At 37.6% G+C, this 23372-nt stretch overlaps 1 protein-coding gene across 1 annotated transcript in view; it reads right to left on the bottom strand.

Moving 5' to 3' along the window:
- DMD (dystrophin) overlaps positions 1–23372 on the bottom strand; it is a 1795368-nt gene that overhangs the window by 754588 nt on the left and 1017408 nt on the right. Inside the window, exon 44 of the mRNA XM_068961890.1 lies at positions 2140–2241. Within this exon, the coding sequence (XP_068817991.1) occupies positions 2140–2241 (102 nt within the window). The remainder of the gene's footprint in view (positions 1–2139; positions 2242–23372) is intronic.

Raw genomic sequence — 23372 nt, 5'->3', positions numbered from 1 at the left:
CAAGAGGAAGCCACTCTATATCCTAGCTTCTTTCCCTTTTCCTCTTCCAACATTTGTCAGCTTTCAGAGTGCTTTTTTCCTTAATGATGAGGTAGTTTCTGAGCCTCTAGTGTTTCAGGCAACCAGATGCCCCAGCTAATCTTCAAGAATTTCCAAGGTCATGCATGGTCCTTATCAAAAGCTGCACATGAATATTCTATTTCTCCTCACTCCTGATCTCCCAACTCAATTTTGCCCTTTGGCCACTATGAACCTGATATGGTGATTCCTCTCCCAACTTGAGGGGTAAATGGCAGAGCAGGGATGAGTTTCCATTTAAGCTGTGCTGATCCGCCATGAACTGATTTAAAAGGACATGGTGAAGGAAGGGAAAAGAAAAGAAAGAAGAGGGCTGACTCTGCACAACGGTTTCCAAGGATGTGAAAGACAAGGAAGTTACCACCCCCCTGCTCTCTCATTTCAGGAAGGTAATCCCCCTCTTCCATCACTAATGCTGCAGTAGAAATTAGAGACCTCAAGAGGTGGCAGATCCCAGTTCTGAACTCACAGTGGCCCAGAATTTGAGGATATGACTGATTAGCATCAAGGTTTGGATGGTGTACATACAATGAATACACATTTTCTCATTGACTTTCAATGAAGGCTCTGCCTCTTTTTTTGCATAGGCTCAAAAGCAAAAGCCAACTGTAAGGCATATTTGTAATCTGTAGCAATTATGTCAAACCCTGCATAAACTCTTTGAGTAGGCAGAGCAGATCTACAAAATGGTCCATTTGTCCATCTCATTGCCTGCTATGAAAGTCACTCTGTTAATCAAGAAAGGTAGCTGCTTGGGACTGGCTTTCTTTAGTGCATCAAAAGAAACCCTGAAACTTGCTACTTTCAGGACGTTTTCTAGCTCTCCAGTCTAAAAGCTGTACATGTTGTTACTTTATGAAATTGATCATTCCCGGCCTGGACTGGATGCAAATTACTTTGGGAGGATGTTAGGAGTGGGGACAATATATTCCTGTATAAATGTCTATGGATATCTACTGCAGAAATCTGGGCCTTTCAGCACCTGCTGTTTGGATATTACATTTAGCCCAAACCTTTTAATTTACCTAAGAAAAACCCTCTTGTAAACTGTAAGGAAAACAAACAATTTTCTAGAAATGAAGCTTGGGCCAAGCATAAGCAGTGACCTTGGAGACAGAGTGTAAGTCATGGTAATGTTATTTGCAAGGACAAACTAGTTCTGTATAATGAGGTTATTGACCTGCACTGTTTTAGAGCAGTTTTAAACATGAGGGTGAGGCTCACTAAATCTCAGCCTGCAACATTAGCTAGAGAAGCCAGGACTGATCAATAAACAGCCACCATTACAGGCTCTCGGGAACCTTCATCATAATGGGGGCCATTATAATTTTGATCAGGTACAGAAAATAAGGTAACCTATACCTAACTTCTATTTATCACTTGGACTCTCATTTGCAAATGAAAGCCATTGATTACCTATTTTTTGAGAACAGAACTGGTTTTCCATTTCTCTCCTCATGTAATAGCCTGTGAATAAATGTGTCCCAGACTTCAAAATGCACATGAGGAAAGGAAAGAAGTAGAAACCTTTCTCTCAGGCCAGCTTTTTTTTTTTTAATCAAAGAGAGAAGCAATTACATGACATTTCACTAAAAATTCTTGACCCAATAAAGTACTGATGCCCAAATGCCGATTTTCCTCTCTCGTAAGAAAGAGCAACAGAGAAAAGAAAGGTCATGGACCATATTGTGATTCTTTACAGCTGCTGGAGATAGACAGTATGATACAGGAGCTTGATCTGAATGAAGCCAAACAATATGAAAAGCATCAAGCCTGGCAAGCAATGCAATAAAGCCTCAAAGAATTTAATCTACCTTGAAGGTGGGACTACTTTTTGTATTGATGGCAGCGCACCAGGACAGAAATGAGTCCTTTAATGCAATGACTCGTTAATAGCCTTAAGATCACAATATATAAATAGGAAATGTTGATCAAAAAGACAGCTCTGCCTCTCCTACTGCAGATGGCCAATATTTCTTTACAAGTTATTTCATCGATTATAAATAGGGGAAGCATAACCCATTATGAGGTAATGGATATTGCTAGAGGTTGCTTCATTACCTTTACTGGCTCAGTGGCTGGTTTTTCCTTGTACAAATGCTGCCCTTTAGACAAAATCCCTTCCACATCCGGCTGTTTAGCTTGAACTGCTACTTCAGTTTCCTGGGGAAAAAGAGCACATACAGTGCAGATTAACTTCACAGTTAGCAATAAAATTACTAAATTTAAATATACCCTTGGAGAGGCCACATGTATTGCAGATCAATTTCTGTGCAGTACAGAGGGGCACAAAGTAGTTTTCAGTGCAGAGAAAAGAAATAGAGGTCTTTGTGTCACATACGAAAGTTAAAAAAAAAATATCCCCAATTTACTTGAATTGTCATAATACTATTATGTAGAAACAGAGAAGATACTTGCTATTTTTCAGAAAAGGTAAAATGCAATTATAAGAAGTATGATCTATGCATGTGGTCAATATGGATAAATATGATAGTTAACTCTAATAATCTCAGTAACCCTAATGTCCATTTTACCACACACACTTCTTATTTTGGCTCTGAATCCCAAATTTTGTTTCAAGATATTTAGAAACCAAAGAAATCTTTCCACATCACTGTCAAAATGACTAACTTTCTTTCCAAAGAGTAAACACTTAAAGCACAGGATCAAGGCTGATTAATTATTAAGCAGTCAAATTAAATAGACCTTTTGGGGAATGATTCAGTTGTCTTTAAAAATCTGCTTTCCTTAGTCTGGAGAGGACTGAAGCCTGATCATATGACCAAAAAACAATACCAAACAAAACAAAACACAACAAAAGAAAAAAAAACACCCTCTTTAGATACATGAATATAAAGTTTTTTGCCACTGGCTGCTCTCTAGCTCTCCCGAAAAGAGAACCAAAGACATGTGCATAAATTGAAGCTGAAGGAAGTGAACTTAAATATTACAGAAGACTTTCTGGATGGAACACTTGTTAAACAGTAGGATGGAGTATCGATTAATCAATGTCAGGCATCAGTCAGGGCCTGGGCACTCTTCCCCAGATAGCAATTCCTGATTAACCTGTATCCTCTTCCTCCCTCTCCTACCCTGTAGCCTCCCACCACTGCGGTGTGTATGTGTCTTCATGCCACTGTTTCCTTTCTCCACTGTGTTTGTCCCTGCTCTCTCTCAGCTCATCCAAGCAGGGTGTCCTCTGAACCAAAATTACTATAATCTTATATGGCACAGTAGTGTTTCTTATAACTTGTGGGTGCTCATCACATGCTCCTGAGAAGGATTATTTCTTCAGTTCTTATAATAAATAGCAGTGGGAGGTAGCCACTTGGTGAAAAGAGTCCACAATGTTAACTCTATGTGTTACATGAGTATGTGTGCAACACACAAACACACACCCACACGTCCTTTAGAGACAATAATTATGGAAGAAACAAACCTAAAATTATAAGTATTAACTCACTCTCTATGATAAAAAGTTCTAAATGTGATTTTTTTTTTAAACAGCAAAAGTGTAGCAAGTTCAAAATCAGAGTGTACTTGGTGAGGGTTGGATCTTTCCTTCTTCCCTTAGAATGATTTACAAGGGCACCTAGTTCAAATTCTATACCTTCAGACAATGAGCACAAATAGTCAACAATTTTACTACTGTTTCATGAATGCAGCAAATGATTAGCACTAACAGGTTCCTCTCCCTGCTGCCCTGAGCGGCACACAGATTTTTCCAACCAGGGATTGAACCATTGAACAGGTGACCTCTGCTGTGGAAACCTGGAGTCTTAACCACTGGACCACAGGGGAAGCTCTCCCTGTACTCAGTCTTCAACTGAAAATAAATAATTCCAAAGATCACAAATAATTGATGCCACTCTTTAGGAGGCACTGGTAAACAACCATGGCTAAAACACTGTACTTGCTATGACAAGGAATTCCCTCAGGAAATAAACACACACATTTTAATTCATAAAATCTTCACGGGCAAATGAACAGAAAGAGTAGCAAGGCTGACATGAAGGCAGTCCAGATATTACTAAGTTATTACAAGTTCTAAGGAGGTGCTTATTAGATGGGCTATGGGATGCCATGTGAAATGTTTATGTTTTGCACTTATTAGAGAAAGTAAAATATTTCCTTTTCAGGCCACTGAATTCACCCTAGATTTAGTTCTCTGATGAATGAGCATTGCAAAGTCACATCATTTCCATTATTTTTTTTTTTTTTTTAATTTCTGGCCACACCACGTGCAAGCAGTATCTTCCCTGATCAGGGCTAGAACTCCAGTTCCCTGTACTGGAAGTACAGAGTCTTAACTACTGGTGGTAGTGGTGGTTTAGTCACTGAGTTGTGTCCAGCTCTTTTCAAGCCCATGGACAGTAGGCCACCAGGCTCCTTTGTCCATGGGATTCTCCAGGCAAGAATACTGGAGTGGGTTGCCATTTCCTCCTCCAGGGGATCTTCCTGACCCAGGGATTGAACCCTCATCTCCTCTGTCTCCTGCTTGGCAGGCAGATGTTTTACCACTGAGCCACCTGGGAAGCCTTCCTTAACCACTGGACCACCAGGGAAGTCCACATCATTTCCATTTATAGAAATATTTCCTAGTACCATGTCCTTCCATCAACACTATTGCCATCTCTTCATCCTTTAATGAAAAAATGGAGAGTTTAAGTACCTGGATGAGATTTATACTTGGTCCAACAGAAAAAAGCAATGGGTAAGAGAAATCATATTCAGCTCTTAATTCTTTGTGAGTACTTCCCCTTTATGATTTTTTTGGAGAACTAGGATCTGATTATGCATACCTTTGATAAATCACTTTAGAAAGGCCATTTTGAGGATAACTTTCTACAATTTACCTTACTACATTTATTTGCAATTTGTGAATTTATTATTGAGGGTCAAATATTATTGCTTGAAGGGTTAACTGTAGTAAATCTGATTAAATTCCTTTCATATGTTCCTTAGTATAGTTTTTTTGCTGCTGCTAAGTCGCTTCAGTCGTGTCCAACTCTGTGCGACCATAGAGAAGGCAGCCCACCAGGCTCCCCTGTCCCTGGGATTCTCCAGGCAAGAACACTGGAGTAGGTTGCCATTTCCTTCTCCAATGCATGAAAGTGAAAAGTGAAAGTGAACTCGCTTAGTCGTGTCTGACTCTTAGTGACCCCATGGACTGCAGCCCACCAGGCTCCTCCGTCCATGGGAGTCTCCAGGCAAAAGTACTGGAGTGAGGTGCCATTGCCTTCTCCATAGTTTTCTTAAGCTCATGTAAAAAAATACACTATGAGAAGCTGATCATCAAGCTGAAAAATTTAAAAAAAAATTGATATCCCTTCATGCAATTAAGTGAGTTCCCTGCTGGCTCAGATGGTAAAACGTCTGTCTACAATGCAGGAAATCTGGGTTCGATCCCTGTGTCAGGAAGATCCGCTGGAGAAGGAAATGGCAATCCACTCCAGTACTATTGCCTGGAAAATCCCATGGACAGAGGAGCCTGGTAGGCTACAGTCCATGGGGTCACAAAGAGCTGGACATGACTGAGCAACTTCACTTATTCACATGCAATTAAGATTTGACATGGAAAGATTTAAAAGCAAACAAACAAATACCAGCCAAATCACATGACTATGCAAAGATAAGAAAAAGCTGCTTAAATCATTAACTGTGCTGAAAATATCAACAAACTGCTACAGTGCTATTAAGTGATTCCTATCAAGTGATATAATAATATTAACAAAACAGAGTTTCTGAAACTTTACCATGTGTCTGGGCTTTCCTGATTGCTCAGATAGCAAAGAATGTCTACAATGCAGGAGACCTAGGTTTGATTCCTGTGTCAAGAAGATCCCTTGGAGAACGGAATGGCCACCCACTCCAGTATTCTTGCCTGGAAAATTCCATGGACTGAGGAGTGTGGCGGGCTACAGTCCATAGGGTTGCAAAGAGTGGGACACAATTGAGTGACTAACACTTTCACTTTACCATGTGTCAAACACTTTATTTTTTGTACATCTGTTCTCGTACTTACACTCCTACATAAAGGGTATTATATGATTTTGCAGATGATGAAACCAAGAGAGATTAGGTCAATTTTTCAAGGCAATATAGCTTGCAAATGGCAGAGATGATATTATTAACAGAAAGTGTGTGTCACTAAACCTCCAATTCATCCTACTTTGTTGAGTAGAGCATGTGTGTGTATTCTGTGTGTGTGTGTATGTGTGAACACACATGCATATGCTAAAACTGGCAGTCATGCTTCTTACTATAATGTTCATTTTTTTCTCCTCTTCTTTAACTCCAGTGCATTCTGTAGTATCATTCCAATGGGTAAATGAGAGAAAACCCTGTCTTTTCCCACAAAAAATAAATTCTTATATAGCCTTTAAAAAATTCCAAGAATGTCTCTTTGTGGGTTTATGAGTGTCAAAGTGATGATATCCAGGTCAGAGAATTGGCTTAAGTAAATCTTTTATCTCCCCAATGACCTCACATTTTTATATGATTTAAGATAAAGTGAAGAAGTTCACCACTAAAATGGAAACACGGCTAATTATAGTGGCCACTTTTTTCTAAGTACAAAGTGTTAAACTTCAAAGAAAATTCAGACAAGAATGTCTTCATGGGATTTCAACCAAAAAATTCACTTCTAATAACAGAACATTTCCATTTAAGTTTTTTCTCTGCCTTACTTTTAATATATCCTCTGTAATATAAGATTGTACACCAGGAGTTAAGACCCTTATGATATAACTAGAGTTTTTTTTTTTTTTAATCATTGTGCTGACAGTTCACTACAATCTCATGCATAATTTTAGGTATGTAATTTTTGTTGAATAGGTAATAGGAACAACCATTAATACTTACTAGGAAAATACTGCACTGTATTTAAAAAAAAAATTCTGCCTTGATAGGTATTCAAAATGGATTAACTCTCTAAGCACCTTCAGTTTTATTTCTTTTTATTTTATTTATTTATTTATTTTTTTACTTTATTTTACTTTACAATACTGTATTGGTTTTGCCATACATTGACATGAATCCACCAAGGGTAGTTTTATTTCTTTTTAGACAGCATTACTTATACTGCTGGTAGTGTTGGTCCTGACAAGCAGCGAAGCAATGGTTAGTGTTAAAAAAAGATTGAACAGTACCTTTGGGGATGAAAGTAGCAACTCACATGCAAATTAATGTACACTCATATTTTAAAAAAAATTATTAATTGACTATTATATTTCTAATTCAATATTAAACTGATTGTATGCACACATTTCTTTTTAAACTAGAAATTTGGTACTGCTAAGGAGATATGTATTTTGCCTTGTTTTCCTTATTTTGAATTTCTTTATATTTCTATCATTTTACTTATTGTTAACCTTACAGTGTATCAATATATATATATATGCACACATATATATGTGTGTATGTGTGCATGTAAGTCGCTTCAGTCGTGTCTGACTCTTTGTGACCCCACAGACTGTAGCCTGCCAGGCTCCTTTGTCCATGGGATTCTCCAGGCAAGAACACTGGAGTGGATTGTCATTTTCTTCTCCAGGGGATTTAACCTGCATCTCCTGTGTCTCCTACATTGCAGGAAGATTCTTTACCATCTTCACAAAGTAAAAAGAATATCAACAGCCTTTTCACATATGTTCCAACATTCATTTGTTCATTTCCCAAACATTTATTTAATATTTACTATATTTCAAAGTCTTGGCTAGGAACTGGGAATAATATGTGGCAGAAGGATACACACAATCATGTATTAAACTTGGACTGCAACAGGTGTAATGACTAGCAATGTTCAATGTACAATGGGGCATGGAGGAGCAACTGGTCAGGTCTGTGTTTGAGGGACAAAAAGAGAGTAGGGGCAGGCCTTATTGGAGAAGAAAGGTTTGAGCAAAAACTTGGAACATAGACAGCTCAGGTGCCTGGTTGACAAAGGAATGGATGATGGAAAGTAGTCAAGAGAGAATCTGGTGTATGCAAAGACTGGAAACAGAGGCAGCATGGAGATCCCACGTGAGGAAATGGGAGGAAATGATGCAGAAGCAGAAGCAAGAACCAAAGGAAAGAAGGAATCTTTATATCATCCTCAAGACCTTAGTGGAAAAACCACAAAAAGGTTTTTAAACAGGGGAATTACACTTGACTTCTAATTGATATTCTAAAAATGAATATATATGAATCTCTGAATAGGTAAGCAGACAGAGCTATCTGTCTAACATCCATCTAATATACAGTTTTCCACTCAAACAAGCTGTCTGAATAAGATACATATACTGCTACTGAAAACAGAAAATATATAAAGATGACAACTATATTCTTTAGCAAACCTAAGTACCTTTTCACTTAATTTCCTTATTTATAAAGAGTATTTCCTGCCATTTGACTGTTTTGTCAACCATCACAATCAATGGTTTTCCTATCAAGTCTAAGATATCATGGATAGAAGATCACTATTATGTCATGAATTGCTAAGAAAGTTAAAAAAAAAATTAACTTTGGAGGCACTATTGTGGCAAATACTTCAATTTCAGAGATGTTGAGATATTAAAAAAAAGATTTTGGAATCAATTCTAAGATGTTTGTGAAAATTATGAATGGCTTATTAGTTCATTATTATTCACTGACTGTGTGAAAATATCTGCCCTGTGGGTGAATATACTCTCTTCCCCATTGACTTTGGACTTCACCATGTGCCTCAGTTAGATTAATGGACTGTGGGCAGACATAACTGCATGACAGCTTTGAGCTGGGTCTTTAAAGGCAATTCAGGATTTGTTAGTACCTCCAGTTCCTGTCTTTTACCATGAGAGAATAATGTATCATAAAGGAGCTGCTCTTTCAGCCTGGGTTCTGGATGAGAAGACATTTGGAGCAGATTCACAATCTAGGATGAGAAAATCTCATCTTGACCCATAGTGTGGAGTTGTGTCTTCTGCCACTGATCTGCAGACACATGAATGGTTAATCAATGTCTATTGTTATAAGTAACCGGAATTGGGGGGTCATTTGTTACTGCAGCAAGAGCTGACAATTACGATATTATAGTGAAACAAACAAACATACAGCTTTGTGGGAAGGAAAAAAAAAAAAGTAAGCCTTTAAAATAAATGTGCCCTAGTCACGTATATTGACTGCACCATCTCTCATTCCACATACAAACTGTTTGCTAAAAAGGGTGGCAAGAAACGAAAAATGAAATGGAATCAATATTGTGTTAGAGCCTGACTTCTCTGGCCTAGATTGTCAGGCAGAGTCTGACAAATGAAGGCTGATGGATGGAAAAACATAACATTGTGCTGTTGAGTTTCTTTCTCTTTCCCTTCATGCTGGGTGACTGTTCTTTTATTTATCCACAATTAGGATTGCTAGACCACAGCAACACAGTTCTCCTTCACTGTAACTGCAGCCTATCAAGTACGTGCCAAGCTGATTGACAAAGAATGACAGGTTCTCCCTCTCCATTCTGAGCTAATTAAGGGCAGCCCACCAAAGGGAGGCTTTCTTCTGATTTAGAGATTTATAGATTTCAGAAATAATCTGTCCAAATATACAAAATATAACGCTGTATTGATTTTTTAAAGTGGCAAGTGTTAGGAAGCCAAGAAGAGAGAATCTATTAAGGGACATAGGCTATTCAAGGCCAACCAAAGAGTACACATAGGTACAACCATCAAATAATGAGACTGATAACCAGAAGCTACTCTTAGAAGCCCTCCATTCATAATGATAGGATTTCAAAGTCCGTTGGGTGGTAGAATGCCTTTGGCAAATGAAATCTTACCCAACTCTCCCCAGCATCTAGTCAATTCATTCAGTAAATATATACTGAATATAAGAGCAACTATTATGTTCTAAATTCTGTTTTGATACTGGATATATAGCAGTGAATAAAACAGAAACATTTTCTGTTTTTGTGAACTTCACATTCTAATGGGGACCATGGACAATAAAATATAAATATAAATTGAAAGTGAAAGTTGTTCAGTCGTGTCTGACTCTTTGCGACCCCATGGACCATATAGTCCATGGAATTCTCCAGGCCAGAATACTAGGGTGGGTAGCCTTTCCCTTCTCCAGGGGATCTTCCCAACCCAGGGATCAAACCCAGATCTCCTGCATTGCAGGCAGATTCTTTACCAGCTGAGCCACAAGGGAAGCCCAAGAATACTAGAGTGGGTAGCCTATCCCTTCTCCAGTGGATCTTCCTGACCCAGGATTTGAACTGGGGTCTCCTGCATTGCAGGCAGATTCTTTTCCAATTGAGCTATCAGGGAAGCCCAAAATATAAATTATGGCATATCAAAGAATGAAAAGTGTTAAAGAGAAAAAATAAAGTCTCAAGTGGGGATAAGAGATGTATGTGCAGGCTAAGGAACATGGGAGGTGGATATTTGAGAAAGTGCGCCCAGGAGAAAAGCCCTCACTGAGAAGATGACATTTGAATAAAGATTAGGAGGGGAATGAATCATGTGGTATTTCAGGGAAGGGCAATACATGCAGAGGAAAAAGCAAGTGCAAAGGCCCTGGGGCAGGAGTGTGCATGACATGATCAATACAAGTATAGGGAAGCCAGGGTGAGAAGAGTCTACTGAGCAAGAGGAGAGTATCAGGAAGCAAGCCAGAGAGATGGGGGAGGGTAGGTCCTGCTGGGCAATGATGTGAGGACTTGGGTTGAGTTAGAATAGGAAGCATAGGAGGGTTTTTAGCAGAGGAGTGATGTGATCTGACTTTTTTTTTTATTTATTTTTTAATAGATCATTCTGGTTGCTGTGTTAAGATTAGACTGAAGGAAGATAGAAAATGGATAGTAGTTATAAGCAGGCTCCCAAGTGGGTTCGTTAAATGTACATTGCTTGGAGGGAAGTACTTGTTTGTAGAAACCTGATGCACTTACTCTAAAAATCTTTATAGATACAGTTCTTAAATGAGGACTAAATCTCTGATCTGATTTAATAGCAACAAAGGACACTCACTGAAACTGCTGCTCCCCAGGTTTTACTATGTTCCTAGGTCCTTACTGGAGAAGAATGTAGGCTCTTGACTGGTTATCTAAATGCCAGTCCTGGCATGAGTTAATTGCAATAAAGACCAAATGGCCCATAAATCCTAAAACATATTCTAAAACCTTTGCTATCTGGCCTTTTGAAGACAAAGTTAGCCAGTCTCTGATCCAAAGAAAAAGTTAGGATTGGCATCAGTGACTCTCAAAACCTTCAGGTACACAGAAAAATTATATGGGCGGTTATTTATAAAGATAAAACACAAGCAATATTTTGTCTTTTATCCCCTTATACTGACTCATAGACATGTCAAACAATTTAAAGTTATACTTTAGAGAGGGCTCAACAAACAAACATTTTAGGCCTTGTCCAATCTTGGATTCTATCACTGTCATGTAAACGTAGCTAGAGACAATACGTAAACAAATGAGCATGGTGGCCATGTTTCAATAACAACTGATTTACTAAAAGACATGGTGGACTGAATTTGGCCCTTGGACTACAGTTTGCTGACTCCTGCTTTGATGTATTACAGTGTTCTTGGAAGTAATCAGACTCAGGAATAAGAACCTGTGGCTTCTAGGCTTATCAATGGGGTAGGTCACTTAAATTTTCTAATTTCAGCATCTTTAATTATAAAATGGATGAAAGTGACAGATATTGTGGCTAAAGGATTAAAAACAACTTTTGCCCCTCTGTATGAGACTTTGGGGCTTCCTTGGTAGCTCAGCTGGTAAAGAATCCATCTGCAATGCAGGAGACCTGGGTTTGATCCCTGGATTGGGAAGATCCCTGGAGAAGGGAAGCTACCCACTCCAGTATTCTGGCCTGGAGGGGCTGAAGGGAGATGCCTGATCACATCATCCTGGGAAGCTGTGCTTTTATGCTTATGGTCAATAGCAGCCTTGTTCAGTTGCGTATAAGACTTGCTGATGGGCATGGCAAAAATAATTTCTAAGATCCACATTTTATTTGCACAAATGTGCTGCTCTGAATTGAGAGACTATAAATGATGATATGCCATAGTCTAACTGACAGCACTTTCTTCTTCATGATAGATAAAATAATCATGCATATTCTAATCAATAGTGTCTTAGAAACAATTAGATATGGTATATGACCAGATTATTCATGGTAGGTCAGGATCAAATGATTTAGTCTATGCGAAGGTAATACTGTTACAATTTACTGAAAACTTACTAAGTACCAGGGCTTCCCTGATGGCTCAGACGGTAAAGACCAGAGTTCGATCCCTGAGTTGGGAAGATCTCCAATATTCTTGCCTGGAGAATTCCAGGGACAGAGAAGCCTGATGGGTTACAGTCCATGGGGTCACGAAGAGTTGGACATGACTGAGCGACTAACACTTTCACCCTCACTAAGTACCAACATTCTGCCATGCACTTAACATTAAGTCACTCGCTCAGTTGTGTCCAACTCTTTGTGACCCCGTGGACTGTAGCCCACCAGACTCCTCCGTCCATGGGATTCTCCAGGCAAGAATACCGGAGTGGGTTACCATTTCCTTCTCCAGGGAATCTTCCCAACCCAGGGATCAAACCCAGGTCTCCCGCATTGCAGGCAGACGCTTTAACCTCTGAGCCACCAGGGAAGCACTTAACATTAACCATTTTAATTAATCTCATTCAATCTCCATTGTAGAGCCTTTCAGCAGACATGGTTCAGATTTTAAAAAGGGGGTTAAGAAACTTGCCTAAGGCACAAGCAAATGGTGGATGTGAGATTTGAACCCTGGTCTGTCTGATGCATGTCCTGTACACTTATTCACTATACTATAGGTTATCTGAATTTAAATATGATACAGATAGAAAATGAGATTTTATTTGATGACTCACAGGGTTTAGAACCAGAATAAAATAGTTTTGATTCATATGCAATTTTAGTTTAAATCAGGGTTTCTCAACCTCAGCACTACTAACATTTCAGTCTGGGTAACTGTTTGCTGTAGGGAGCTATGTATTGTGAGAGGTTTTGGAGCACCCCTGGTCACTATTTATAAGGTGCCAGTAGCACTTCCTCCTCTCTTTTGGATGTGCCAACCAAAAGTATTTTCAGATATTGATAAATTGCCCTGGAGAATAAATCACCTCTGATTGAGAACAACTGAATTAATGAATATGTGAACGAACAGATGAAAGACTGTCTAACTCCTCATGGTCTATATTTCCAGTGGACATGAAATACTAGGATTTCATATGAACACCTTTCTTTCCTTTTTCCTTTTTCTTTGTGGAATCTTGTTTGCAACTCTATCCATTTATATATTTTTTCAGATGTACTACTATGCACACTATGACTCTTAAACTACATTTGAACATGGTTCTGATGAACTTTAATCATAATTGAATTTTTCCCTTCCAGCTGAATTATCCCTAAAAACACTGCTTTAAATAACCCAAAGGGGTTAAGGAAGACAGATTTTAAAAGATTTTTAAAAATCTTTGGAATAGATAGACGTATATAACAAAGTAATTTTTCCAGGTCTCTGAGTCATCTTTTTCTTGCTTTGTACATTCACCTTGGCCAGTGGTATTTGCATTATTTTCAACCAATAGAGCACAACCCTAAGTTATCATCCATGTGGTAAATGGACAAGTTTCTTGAAATCTCGACAGAGATCATTTATTTTAAAATCAAGTATTATCAAAAAGACTAGAAGTTTCTTTTTAAAATATAAAACGGCAGTTAGGGGAATTTTCATTGAAAGCAAAGAAAAGAGCAATTCAATCTGACATCGTGACTGATACACACTTGAGATAAAATTAAAGATGCTTTGTTTTTTACTGTTAAATGTTGCACCAAAATTATAGTCATTATCTAAAACAACTCTTTCTAAAGTCTTCAATAACTCATAAACTCAAGTAATCAAATGAGTAGCTGAATTAAACGTGTATTAAAAAAGCCATTAAAAATATCTGAGATTTCTCTTCTAAATAGCTTTTCCTTAAGCATGTATAGAAAACAAGGCAAATGTGAAGGTTTCTGAAAAGAAGAGAAACAACATATGATGGAATATCGCTTCTTTGGTTCATACAATATGTTAGCTTTCATTTTGGTTCCCAGGTCTTCGACTAGTCGGCCATACTTATTTTTTACGCTCTTGCAACTTTCTATGATTTCTACCATTCCAGCAAAGTGATCATATTTCATTTTTCTCCTGTAAAATCTATGATAAGGTTTCAGGTAAGGAATTATGGACCTATATTTTAGATGTGTATAGCTACTAAAATTTGGAATATACAGACGACTCATACCATCTGTAAGAGAAAGCAAACAATCCATAGAAAACTGGAAAAGAACAAAATAGTGCCATCTGCACCAACATAGATATACCTAGAGATTATCATACTGAGTGAAATAAGTCAGACATAGAAAGATAAATATATTATATTGCTTATTTGTGGAATCTAAATAAAAGGGTATAAATGAACTTACAAAATGGACATAGAATCACGGATGTAGAAAACAAACATGGTTTCTAGGGGATAAGGTAGGGGAGAGACGGGATTGACATATATTCACTGCTGCTGCTGCTGCTAAGTCGCTTCAGTCGTGTGCGACTCTGTGTGACCCCATAGATGGCAGCCCACCAGGCTCCCCCGTCCCTGGGATTCTCCAGGCAAGAACACTAGAGTGGGTTGCCATTGCCTTCTCCAGTGCATGAAAGTGAAAAGTGAAAGTGAAGTCGCTCAGTCGTGTCTGACTCCTAGCAACCCCAGGGACTGCAGCCCACCAGGATATATTCACTGCTACTGTATAAAACAGATAGTTAATAAGGATCCACTGTACAGCACAGAGAACTCTACTCAATACTCTGTAATGGCTTATATGAAAAAGAATATTAAAAAAAAAACAGTGGATATATGTATAACTGATTCACTTGCTGTACACAGGAAACTAGCACAACACTGTAAATAAACTAGACTCCAAAATTTTTTTTTAAAAATAAAATTAGGCAAATGGTCAGATACAACTTAGTGACTAAACAACAAGAACAACAACAAGCCAAGTATGTGAATAACCAATTCATGGATAACAAGTTTCAATGGACAAGAAATGAAAACCTGTTCAACCAGATACACAAATTAAATTAATAAATTCATGTCATTTTCTGTTACTGTGGAAAGCAGTTTATGATAATAATAAAGATATAAATACTCTAATGTCAGTAGTACTGTACTGTAAATAGTACTCTAATACTCTAAAGTCACACTCTAGCAAGGTAATACTCTAAGTTCTCCAAGCCAGACTTCAACAGTAGGTAAACTGTGAAATTCCAGATGTTCAAGCTGAATTTAGAAAAGGCAGAGGAACCAGGGATCAAATTGCCAGCATCTGTTGGATCACTGAAAAAGCAAAGGAGTTCCAGAAAAACATCTACTTTTGCTTTATTGATTATACCAAAGCCTTTGACTGTGTGGATCACAACAAACTGTGGAAAATTCTTCAAAAGATGGGAATACCAGACCCCCTTACCTGCCTCCTGAGAAATCTGTATGCAGGTCAAGAAGCAACAGTTAGAACTGGACATGGAACGACAGACTGATTCCAAATTGGAAAAGGAGTATGTCAAGGCTGTATATTGTCACCCTGCTTATTTAACTTATATGCAGAGTACATAATGAGAAACACTGGGCTAGATGAAGTACAAGTTGGAATCAAGATTACTGGCAGAAATATCAATAACCTCAGATATGCAGATGACACCAACTTTATGGCAGAAAGCGAAGAACTAAAGAGCCTCTTGATAAAAGTGAAAGAGGAGAGTGAAAAAGTTGGCTTAAAATTCAACATTCAAAAAACTAAGATTCACGGCATCCAGTCCCATCAGTTCAGTTCAGTCGCTCAGTTGTGTCTGACTCTTTGCGACCCCATGAATCGCAGCACACCAGGCCTCCCTGTCCATCACCAACTCCTGGAGTTCACTCAGACTCATGTCCATCGAGTCCGTGATGCCATCCTGCCATCTCATCCTCTGTCTTCTCCTCCTGCCCCCAATCCCTTTCAGCATCAAAGTCTTTTCCAGTGAGTCAACTCTTTGCATGAGGTGGCCAAAGTACTGGAGTTTCAGCTTCAGCATCATTCCTTCCAATGAATATTCAGACTAATTTCCTTTAGGATTGACTGGTTTGATCTCCTTGCAGTCCAAGGGACTCTCAAGAGTCTTCTCCAACACTACAGTTCAAAAGCATCAATTCTTTGGCGCTCAGCCTTCTTCACAGTCCAACTCTCACATCCATACATGACCACAGAAAAAACCATAGCCTTGACTAGACAGACCTTAGCCGGAACCATCACTTCATAGCAAATAGATGGGGAAACAGTGGAAACAGTGAAAGACTGTTTTTTGGGGCTCTATAATCACTGCAGATGGTAACTGCAGCCATGAAATTAAAAGACACTTGCTCCTTGGAAGAAAAGTTATGGCCAATCTAGAGAGCATATTAAAAAGCAGAGATATTATTTTGCTGACAAAGGTCTGTCTAGTCAAAGCTATGGTTTTTCTGGTAGTCATGTATGGATGTCAGTTGGACTATAAAGAAAGCTGAGTGCCAAAGAATGGATGCTTTTGAATTGTGGTGTTGGAGAAGACTCTTGAGAGTCCCTTGGACTGCAAGGAGATCAAACCAGTCAATCCTAAAGGAAATTAGTCTGAATATTCATTGGAAGGACTGATGCTGAAGCTGAAACTCCAATACTTTGGCCACCTGATGGGAAGAATTGACTCCTTGGAAAAGACCCTGATGCTGGGAAAGATTGGAGGCAGCAAGAGAAGGGGACAACACAGGATGAGATGGTTGGATGGCATCACTGACATAATGGACATGAGTTTGAGTAGGCTCCGGGAGATAGTGAAGGGCAGGGAAGCCTGGTGTGCTGTAGTCCATGGGTTCACAAAGTGCTGGACACAACTGAGTGACTGAACTGATCTTAATGTCAGTAGTTCTACTTCTAGGTATTGTCACATGAGTTACTGAAGAGACCTAACAAGTGAACTTTCAGCACTTTTCACGGTAGTGAAAAATTGGAAACAACCTAATTATTACTCATTTGGAATCTCATAACCCTATTGATTGTTTTGCTCTATTTAAATCAGAAATACTTTGAACAGATTACTTCTCTATCCTAAAGCCACTTTAAATCATTGTTCTCATTTTATAAGGTATCCACAATTCTATTTAACTTATTTTAAAGTTTTATTTAGTCATTTTTCTTTTCATAACTCATTGAAGATACAAAAAATAATAAAAGAATAATGCTATCTCTAAAAAATCTGACTTCAGCTATGTCATATATATGATATAATCTCAGATAACATTTGCCTAGTTTTGAGTGAAGCACGGGAATGTATATGGATGTGTGCCTAATTTTGTTTTTGTGTTATCTCTCCAATTATGTAAATCACTAATACCTATTACTATGCTAATACTAGAAGTTATATTGTAATAAATGGTACCATGAATTATTAATTTTGTGTTTCTTATCACCTACTTCAAATAATTTAGAAGACAAAGATGCTTATCTATCTATATTTTCTCTACATGTTAATCACAAAAGTTCTCTCAAAAAGCCCTGAAAATTAAAAGTATGCATGCATGGCTTTGTAATTTCATGGGTCAATAAGTAGAATTTTAGTTATATCCTACACTTTCTTGTGAGTGCTTCCATATTTTGCCATTTGAATGCTTGACAGAATTATTAATTTCAATAAAATCAATCTCATTTGAATGACTAGCATGTTATATCATGTTATTATAAATGCAACTTGAGTTTTCTCATCTTAAAATTAAAACTATTATTAAAATAATCCAAGTTAAATAATTATGGCTTCTGTTATTAACTATATGCACTGTGCCCTTCTTATGATGAATAATTGATATTTATTATTTCCAGAGGAGGTAATGAAGTATTTAGAAGATGGAAGCTGTGACATCAGAAGTATTGGTTATGCACACTCTCAGTTTTTAATGTATACTGTTTTGAAATTACAGAGCAAATTGAATGCATTTACACTGGGTGACAGTTTAAGTAGTTAATTTACAATTAAGGTGTTTCTTTTTCAAAAAATATATGTATCAAATATGTATTTGAAGTATTTGTTATCCTCCATAATATGTATAACTTCAAATATAACAATATGTACACATTTCTCTTCCAAACATGAGAATGAATAAGTCGAGTCATACCAATGCTATGGTTCATAAGATAGCCAGGAAGAATGAGAGAAATCCATGACAAAGAGAACAGCAGATAGATGGCAATTTGGAAGTATCTGAACTACAAAGGTGATGTCTAAGTCGTGTATTCGATACAACTGACCAAAGAATGTAATAACATCAGCTAATTGTGCCTATTAGATGAAAGGAGTACTTTTAATATACAACCTAGAATTGTATTTGTTAATGAGATTTATAATTTATATCTATTTTCAATGGTATTTGTTATTGTTGTTTATTCACTAAGTTGTGTACCATGGACTGTAAACCTCCAGTCTCCTCTGTCTGTGGAATTCTCCAGGCCAAGAATACTAGAGTGGGTTGCCATTTCTTTCTCCAGGGGATCTTCCCAATTCAGGGATCAAACCCAGGTCTCCCGCATTGCAGGCAAATTATTTACCACTGAGTCACCAGGGAAGCCCTTCAATGACATACAAATTAATATAATAAGTGAAATCTATGGGGTTGCACAGAGTTGGACATGACTGAAGCGACTTAACAGCAGCAGCAGCAGCAGGATACAGAACTGTATACTAAAGAGGAAATATTGCTATGGTATTCCTTAAAGCCCTATTTTTACAACCCTACAGAATTTCACTAGAGATATTCATCTTTAATTTAAACCAATCCTTTTGGTAATTTTTTAAACTCAAATATGAGTGGTAGATTAAATTGGTACACGTTAATGAGATGCAAATAAACAGTAAAATAGCTTTACTTAAAATAAATATTTCTTAAAGCGTTCTCTTTAGTGTTAAATGATTTTTCTACATATTTTTCTTTTTCCTCCCCTTTTAAAATAAAATCACAAAGATTATGGCTATAGCTTCTGTTGCTTTTGTTTTTCCCTGCAGCAACTGATATAGTGTTCTATCTGTAAACACCAAGTCCACACTCTCCCAAAACAGTATGATGAGTGGCTGTATGTTGCTATAACTTCTTGGCAGTCATCCTTACCTATAATGATAGTCATACTTCCTTATAGAGCTGTCATAATTACATATTTAGAATTTTAAGTACTCTTCTGAAGTAACTCACAGATTTAAGGATTCCTTTAGCAACCAATATAGTTTAATGAGCAAAGCATGGCATTTCCTGATGAAAATACAAGTTCACAGTCATGAAGTCAAGAGAGCTGACAAACTTGCCAGGCAGACAAGGGGTACTGGGAGAGAGACCAGAGGGTCGAATAGAGTACAGAGACCTGCGTGAAGACTGTAGATCATGTATGCCATGTATCAATAATTTTCTTTCACCTGTCAATCCACACACCATCTTACAGAGGATCAGGAGGAGGGCAAAGGAATCTTAAAGACTGGCCATTTATTCAAGTGATACCAACTCATATAAAGAGACTGGTAAATTGGTTTCAGAGTGAGATCTTTTTTTCTCACTATCCAGCATGGAGGAAGCTTACACAGATAAGTGAGGAATAAATAAAGAAGTTGCATTTGTGTGAGTCAATATTTGACCCCAAGACCTATCTATATGACTTCTCCCGTGTATTTATTATACTTATGACTATTTGCCTACTTAAGAATCCATCACATGGACTTCCCTGGTGCCAATGCAGGGGACATGGGTTTGATCCCTGGTCCAAAAAGATTCCACATGGCGCAGACTAAGCCTGTGCACCACAACTACTGAGCCTGCATGCCGCAACTGCTGAAGCCCACTTGCCTGACAGCCTGTGCTCCACAAGAGAAGCCAACGCAATAAGAAGCTCGCATACCACAACTAGAGAGGAGCTCCCGCTTGCCCCACCCAGAGAAAGACCACGTGCCGCAATGAAAATGCACACCACCCCAAATAAATAAATTATAAATACATAATTTTAAAAAAGAATCCATCACAATGTTTTTCAAAGTGTAGTTCCCGGACCAGTGGCATCAATAACACCAGGGAAGTGCATCTGAAAAATATCCTCAGGTTACTCCAACTACATTAAAGTTTGAGAAACATGGCTCTACATGGTGTATACTAGAATTGGGAATGGGTAAGTGTTAAGCCTGGAATTTCAATCCATTTTCATACTTATGGATATAACATTTATCTTTTAGGGATACAGCTTTGCAAATAAACAGCTTCACAGACACAGGTTTTTGAGACAGACAAGTAAGAAAGGTAGTTGTATTTTTTTTTGAAGTTATGATTAGAAAAATGGGACTTTTTGAGTATTGCAAAAGGCAAGTGCACCGCATTTCTGAAGGGATGTGAAATCCCAGTCTGTTATTTTCTATAAATGCTTACTGCCACCAAGGGTGGTAACTTGCAAGTTCAAAACCTTCCTCATTTAAGGTCCATTGTTTCTACCTTGTATTCTGCCTGCCAATCAAGCCCATCTCCTGGGCAATATAGTCAGTAAACCAGGTGGTTCATTCATTCACTTAAAGATAAATTGTTTGAAAACTATTGGAAATCTTCCCACATTTCTCCTTCACACATACTCAGAAATGGATGGCATCCGTACACAGAGCAGAGCTTTCTTTTGAGAGAAATTAAAAAAATAACACTAACATTGCTTCAAATGTTCTCACATAACCTACTCCAATGTGTCATTATGTAAACTTGCTCTTAACAGAGAGTAGAAGACTGGTAAGTAAGAAAAAAAAATTAAACTGTAGTGCAGTAACAACATGATTTTAACAAAGTATAGAAATGGTTTAGGGTGACAAAATGACGTTTACAGGTCTACTTGGAGCAATAGAATGATCAAGGAAAGGATAGGTCTGCTTTTGGAAAAGATGGTAAACTACTGGTAGATGGAAAATAGAAGTGGGAACCTTTTTATTTTGATTGGGTTTGTTTCCGTATGTCAGCAGCAGTGATATTCTGAGTGCGAAGAATAAAACACATAGCAGAGAGAGGAGCCCAAGATGGGTAAAGAGATTAGAAAGTTCCCAGCTGCTCAGAATTAACTCTCTTGATCTAGATAAATTACATCTCAGGACACTAATGAAACTAGCAAGTCAAACAGGAAACCATGATGAGATCTCTGGAAGTTTGGGAAAGCACGTTTTTTATTTCCTAAAGGAAAAATAGGTGTGGGAATAAAATTTTAAGCTTCTACATAGTTATTTAAGACTTGGTTAGAAAATGCAACACTGAATAAAGCTACAAGCCTTCTTCAGTTAATGAAACATTTTCAAAGAATGGGAATCAGTTGACATAGGTGCTTTAAAAGGACAAACTCTGTCATAGCCATTACATACAGTTAGACTGATAGAGAAGGCAAATATTTACATGCCAGTTCCAAATTTTTTGAGAAAATTAAATCTGCACTTATTCTATAAATTGTCATCACGTTGAGTTTCTGTGTGGGACTGTTTGCTCAAAAGGGCAAAGACTATTTCTATGCAATTCAAAGGTTTGTTCTAATATTTTCAGGTTATAACCTTCAGACTAGAATCTATTTGTCATAAGGAACATTCATTAAAATCCCTGTTAAAAAAGCATGTTCTCTTTATAAATACAGTTGTAAACAGTATTTGTTGTAATAAGAAAAAGACCAATAACCTAATAGAAAAGAAGTGGAAATGTGTAACAGTGTACAGAAAAGGAAATACAAATGACTCAGAAACATTTTGTGATTCAAAAAATTTCATCCTCTCTCAAAAGAAGAATGCAAATTCGAATGACAATGAGATGACATTTTTTCTTGCTTAGCAAAAATAAAAAGGTTGATGACAAAATGAGTTGGCAAAGATGTCTGGGAACAAACTCCTTCATATTACTGATGGGAATATTGTATGAAGGGCTCTTTGGCCATATTCACTAAAATAACAGATGTCATTTTGACCCTGTCATTTTACTTCTAAGAATTTATCCTATAGGGATCCTTGCTATGTGAAAAATGACATGAGCTTAAAGTTATACATTGTATTACTGTAGCAGGAATAAAACTTGAAAATCAACTAAATGTTCATTAGCCTGAATGTTGGTCAAATGGGTTATGGTACATCCTTAGAATACAATAGTACACAACTGCAAAAATGAGACCATTCTTGTGCTAATATGGAAAATAATTGTTTTGATCATTAAGTGGGAAAAAACATGGCAGAAAGTGTTTATAGTATTCTATTGACTATTTCTTTTTAAGAAGACAGGAAAAAGAAAGAATATGTACACAAACACTCATACACTCACACCTTCTCCTTGGAGTGCTACTGAAGGAACTGATAACTTCAGTAGCTGAAGGGAGCGAAACTGAGTGGCTGAGAGATGGAGATACAAGGGAGGATTTGCATTTTTTTCCACAAGAAAGTATTATTTTTTTCAATAAAGAAAACAACTCTCACTTTTGAAGTTTGTCTTAAAGGATGAATTCGTGTTCAATCTTAGAATAAATGACCCAGTATGAGCTTACTGCTGGAGTACTAAGTCATTTTGTGTAAAAGGACCATGCAGATATGTAGATTCTCTTAAAATCAGAAACAGAAACGAAATGAAATTTAAATGAAAACAATAGTTTTATAAAATACCCATACCACATGTAATAAACACAAAAATGGGATTATATTTCCGGGTTCTTTGCCACTAGAGCCACCTGGGAATCCTCTTATTGTGCTACACAATAGCTTATTTATCAAGCTGATTTCATGGCTTATCACTGGGTCACCATTAACAATGTGAAATACAGTTTTGTTTTTTTTTTTTAATTGGAGTATAGTTGCTTTACAATGTTGTGTTAGTTTCTGCTGTATAGCAAAGTGAATCGGCTATATGTAAAAATGTAGCCTTGTTTTTGGATTTCCCTTCCATTTAGGTCATCTCAGAGCGCTGAGTAGTTCCCTGAGCTATACAGTAGGTTCTCATTAGTCACCTGTTTTATATATGTACATATGTCAATACAACTCCTTTATATTATCTTCTGTTTGCCCCTACTACCAAAGTCCTCATCCAGGGCCATGTTACTCCTCAACTACCACACTCATCTCCTGACTGCTTTCCTTTTTTGGTGACACTCCTCAAATTTGAGCGTTTGCCAGCCACCTCTCTTTAAAAGTTCCCACATCTCTCAGAGATACTGTCTAAGCTCCTTAAAGTG

Source organism: Capricornis sumatraensis, chromosome X, assembly GCF_032405125.1.
Source record: "Capricornis sumatraensis isolate serow.1 chromosome X, serow.2, whole genome shotgun sequence".
Taxonomy (NCBI): domain Eukaryota; kingdom Metazoa; phylum Chordata; class Mammalia; order Artiodactyla; family Bovidae; genus Capricornis; species Capricornis sumatraensis.
Note: the sequence above shows the minus strand (reverse complement) of the source record. Positions and strands in the feature narration are given on the sequence as shown.